The sequence below is a fragment of the Penaeus japonicus genome, unplaced genomic scaffold (assembly GCF_977035675.1).
Source record: "Penaeus japonicus unplaced genomic scaffold, GWHDUDI00000001_assembly GWHDUDI00000014, whole genome shotgun sequence".
Taxonomy (NCBI): domain Eukaryota; kingdom Metazoa; phylum Arthropoda; class Malacostraca; order Decapoda; family Penaeidae; genus Penaeus; species Penaeus japonicus.
In genome coordinates this window covers 34,370,933-34,375,932 of record NW_028234416.1, presented here as the reverse complement: position 1 = coordinate 34,375,932, position 5,000 = coordinate 34,370,933, and the positions used below count along the sequence as shown (strand labels likewise).

The 5,000-nt window shown below is 38.6% G+C and overlaps 1 protein-coding gene across 1 annotated transcript in view; it reads left to right on the top strand.

Annotated features, from left to right (window-relative positions):
• Window positions 1-5,000, top strand: part of Wdr92 (dynein axonemal assembly factor 10) — a 12,785-nt gene that overhangs the window by 7,025 nt on the left and 760 nt on the right. The window contains exon 4 of the mRNA XM_043002670.2: window positions 4,646-5,000. This exon is cut by the window's right edge and continues 760 nt beyond it. Coding sequence (XP_042858604.2) covers window positions 4,646-5,000 — 355 coding nt within the window. The remainder of the gene's footprint in view (window positions 1-4,645) is intronic.

Here is a 5,000-nt window from a genome sequence, read left to right as displayed (position 1 = left end):
AGAAAACCTTTTGTACTATCTGATTGTTGTCAAGCTTCATTTTTAACTGAACTACAATGTCAGTTGGAAAACTATGTTAACGAGAGTCATTTTTAACTCTTCTGTGATGGCTTTTTCATGGGGTCAGATCACTTTCGAACTACATTTCCTATAGTATCCATGTGTATACAAAATAACAGAAAAAACACATACATCTTAACCCATTCACGCCGGTTGACTTGCTATCACATTCAGTGGTTTTTGGGTCAGATGCCGGTGACAAGATATTTGGTCAAGGCCAGCGCGCCGGATGAGCGGGCGTACAGTGCTCACATTAAGTCCTTAGACAAATAACTCTCTACTGTGGAAGAACAACATTTGCCTTATATTTCATTTCCCCCTCGGTAAATTTTTCGCAACTGCCCCTTTGATGTATATATTTGAAGGTATTTTACGTTGCTATAAGAAAATTAGAGGCAATTTTCTCCTAATAGAAATTATACAAAATTACAGCAATTACAGAACTAGATAATGCTGCCAACAAAAAGTTGTAAGAACCTGTCCCTGTACCGAGGTAACTTCACTGTCCTATCATCTGGGGCATATCAGGTTACTTGAATTTCAACTTTATCTGAACTATTATAATGGGGATGATTTGTAACTGGGAAACTAATAAGTTTAGGGGAAAAGGGTAAAAGAAAGAGAAAAGAGGAGAGATGTAATTAGGGATGGAGGGAGGAGAGGGAGTGAGGGAGGGTGGGAGGGAGGGAGGGAGGGAGGGAGGGAGGGAGGGAGGGAGGGAGGGAGGGAGGGAGAAGGAGAGGGAGAAGGAGAGGGAGAGAGTGAGGGAGAGAGGCGAAAAGACAGAGACCAATGTGTAGGGAGGTGGGGAGAGAAGTAGAGATATGGATTGAAAGTATATATAATTAAATATATAATATAAGATGTGATTCTCAGTTATAAACAAATATGCGTCTGAATAGTGGTATAATAACTGTACACACAGCAAATATTTAAATATTTAAAAGAAATTCAGCATTCGTTCTATTTTAACTAATAAGTATTATCACCATGCATCTGATCATAATGATTTACCAAATTATTTGCAGAGTTTGAATACATACCCTAATTCTTGCTCTTCATGTCGTTTAAGAAAAAAATTGTTAATTGCTCACTAATTCTTTTTTGAACTGATTAGCATTTGCTATATCTATCATATATGTATTTATATAGAGGGAAATAGATCATTATCATTATTTTGTGTTTGCATAATAGTACTTAACCTTTTAGAATTAATACTGTATACACGTGCATAAAATGTCTTTCAGAAATCACACACATGCTCAAATGTGATAAAAATGAACAAGTTACTGCTGTCTTTGTCTCATTTTCTCTGCAAATTTTACTTTTATTGTCAATATGTTTGGTTTTCTTATAATTTCAAAAACTGACTAAAGGATTTGAACTAATTTGTTTTCATTGATGGCAACTTCTATTTCCACATCTTGTACTTTAATCCATTGCGGTCAGAGGATAGATTTGCTTGCCCAGTTATCAGGATGGGTTATATTTCAGAGGGAGGCAGCTTCAAGTAACATACTTTGACTTTTCCCACTCTCTTTCAGTCACTCATTATAAAACTAGAGCCATTTTTGTGTTTTAAATTTTGTGTGTTTTATTGTATTTAGAGACATATACGTCATACGACAGGCTCTATCGATACGCAGTTAACTAAAATTGTAGGATAGGATTCACATCACCTCATTATTTTCTTTATAATTTTTGTAGGAGGACTAAAAACAACTTTATTTTTTCGTATTCGTGTACTGTTATAAATGAATACGAAACATATAACCATATACAATGAAGATAACATAAAGAAGAGGGAAGAGGAAGGAAACCTGTGCTTATGACTGTGAGTGCCACAGTAAAATGCATCCCTACTGGCACAGGGGGAACACTTTAGACACTGGGCATAGGTTGAGTCACCTTCCCCTTCACATTCTGCCTGTACATCCTTCATCGGCGGTACTTTAGAGCAAGAGGGCGGCAACTTGCTGTGTGCCATTGCTCTATAAAGATAGTGCCTTCTAGAGACCTTGGATAGGTAACATACAAGCCTCTCTCTCCTGCTGGTGTTAAAAGAAATTGTTATCATATAGGTTTTGGATGCTAGGATTGCTTAACCCTCTCTGGACGGGTGGTACACTACGGTACCATGCATTCAAGGACCGTTTGCTGGGTGACACAATACAGCGTCGTTTATTTAACTGATTTAGGCCTATGCGTTCGAGAGCCCCTGCATTGTAACATGCAGGGCTGGAATGCCCCCGTCGTGAATGGGTTAATATTACGGTAATTATAGTAATTGTCGCTGTGATTGTCATCAACACTCACTCTTTACCCATTGCACAATAAAATAGCACAGTCATCCAAAATCCCCAAATGCCAAAGCTCTTGCATCATGTATGTCATGACCCCTGTCTGCAATGGGTAAATGGAGGTCCTAGGGCTCTGTTTGTTACTTTTAGTTTTACATATACTTTTAAGCACTATTGTTAATGCTATAAGACTTACACCTCAAATATATGTAGTATAAAAGCAGTATTATTGATATGAAATATATATAAATTACAAAGTACTTTGTCAGTATGAGCTGCTTATGACAGTAGAGCAATACTTACTGAGTTTATCCTTTACAATGATATAGAGGTAAAGACTACCCTTGATATAGGGAGTACAGGCGCAGTCAATTGAGAGCTGAGATAAAACATATATACCATTCACGCCAGGGCGATTCCGGCCCTGAATGGTCAGAATGCCGGGGTTTTCGAACGCATAAGCCTAACGCCTCGAGATTCTCGGGCGCACAAGCCGCGAACCTAGGCTGCCCGCTCACTCACCCTGAGCACCGACCTTGCCCAGATATCTTGTCATTGGCGTCTGACACAAAAACCACGAAACATGTCAGCACGATAGAAATATTGATAATTACCAAGTTCTAGTTAAATAGTAAGAATATTAGGACTCTTAATTTCTTAAGAAATCAAGTATCAGTATATTAACCCATTCCCGACGGGGGATTTCTAGCCTAGAATGTCCAAATGCCGGGGCGTTCGAATTATTAGGCCTAAATCAATTGAATAGCTGGCACAATACTGTGCCGCCCAGCAACTGGGCTTTTGAATGCGCGGTACACATGCTGTACCACCCGTCCTGTGTGGGTTAAGACTTTTATGGAAGTGGAAGTGCTGTGTTAACAATTTTTAGTTATCTTACGTAGCCAGTATTAGTATGAAAATTCTTTATTCCTGCAATGCTCATCTGATATACTGTAGGATCCAGATTCTACAAACTGCTGCTACACCCTACTTTATTGTAAAGTTACATTATAGAATTGTAGTTTCATTAAAGGTCCATATTGATAAGAAAGCAGAGTAAATAGTGTTAATCTTTTATCCACAGCTCCTAAAATAACTGAGTAGTATGGCAAAATATGTAAAAGCATCATACCACTATTGAGACTTGCCTATTTGTTTATAAATCACATCTTATATATTTAGTCATATATACTTTCAACTCATATCTCTACTTCTCTCCCCACCTCCCTACATATTGGTCTGTCTGTCTTTTTGCCTCCCTCCCTCCCTCTCCCTCTCTCCCTCCCTGTCTCCCTCTCTCTCTCCTCTTTTCTCTTTCCTTTACCCTTTTCCCCTGAGCTTATTAGTTTGCCAGTTACAAATCAGCCCCATTATAATAGTTCAGATAAGGTTGAAATTCAAGTAACCTGATATGCCCCAGATGATAGGACAGTGAAGTTACCTGGGGGTACAGGGATAGGCTCTTGCAACTTTTGTTGGTAGCATTATTTGGTTCTGTAATTGCTTTAATTTTGTATAATTTCTATTAGGAGAAAATTGCTTCCAATTTTCTTATAGCACCATAACCTACCTTCAAATATATATATCGAAGGAGCAGTTGGGAAAAATTCAGCGAGGGGGAAATGAGATACGAGGCAAATGTTGTTCTTCCACAGTAGAGAGTTATTTGTCTGAGGACTTAATGTAGTTCTGCCATGGTTATGGGTTAATTGTAGTAATGTGTCAAATATAGTACAAAAGTTGATAGACATTAGACAGTGAACAAGTAATTTTATTTTCGCATATATAGTTTTTCTTTGTTTTTCTTTAGTTCTGTTTGGTCATACCTTAAAGTTAGGTGATTCATGATTTCTTAAATATTAACCCACACAGGACGGGTGGTACAGCATGTGTACCGCGCATTCAAAAGCCCAGTTGCCGGGCGGCACAGTATTGTGCCAGCCATTCAATTGATTTAGGCCTAATAATTCGAACGCCCCGGCATTTGGACATTCAAGGCTAGAATTCCCCCGTCGGGAATGGGTTAATAAACAAATTGGTCTTTTGTTAGAGATAATTTGAAGTTCCATTTGATTATACATGGAATGCATTCTCCAGATCACTTTATTCAGTATTCTTATTCTATTTTCATTTTCTTTCAAATTCAACTATTGCTGCAAACTCACTTGCAGACCCTCTGTTAGTAATAAAGATAGCATGTTTAATGGATTTTTGTTTCTATATATGCTGTGTGTATATATATATGTATGAACAATATACTCACCTATTGTGAATGTCTTCCTCAGGTGCCCCAGAGATTGCCACTGGGAGTCGTGATGGGCTGGTGAAAGTATGGGATCCTCGGCAGAGAGACCGTCCCGTTGTAACTATTGAGCCAAAAGATGGAGAGCAGAAGCGAGACTGCTGGAGTGTTGCATTTGGAAATTCACACTCAATGGAGGAGAGGGCGCTCTGTGCCGGCTTTGATAATGGGGATGTAAAAATGTTTGACCTAAGAACCATGGCAGTGCAGTGGGAAACCAATTTGAAGAATGGTGTTTGCTCACTGGAATTTGATAGGAAAGATATTTTAATGAACAAGCTGTTAGCCACGACACTGGAATCAAGGTTTCACATTTACGACCTCCGGACTTTCCACAA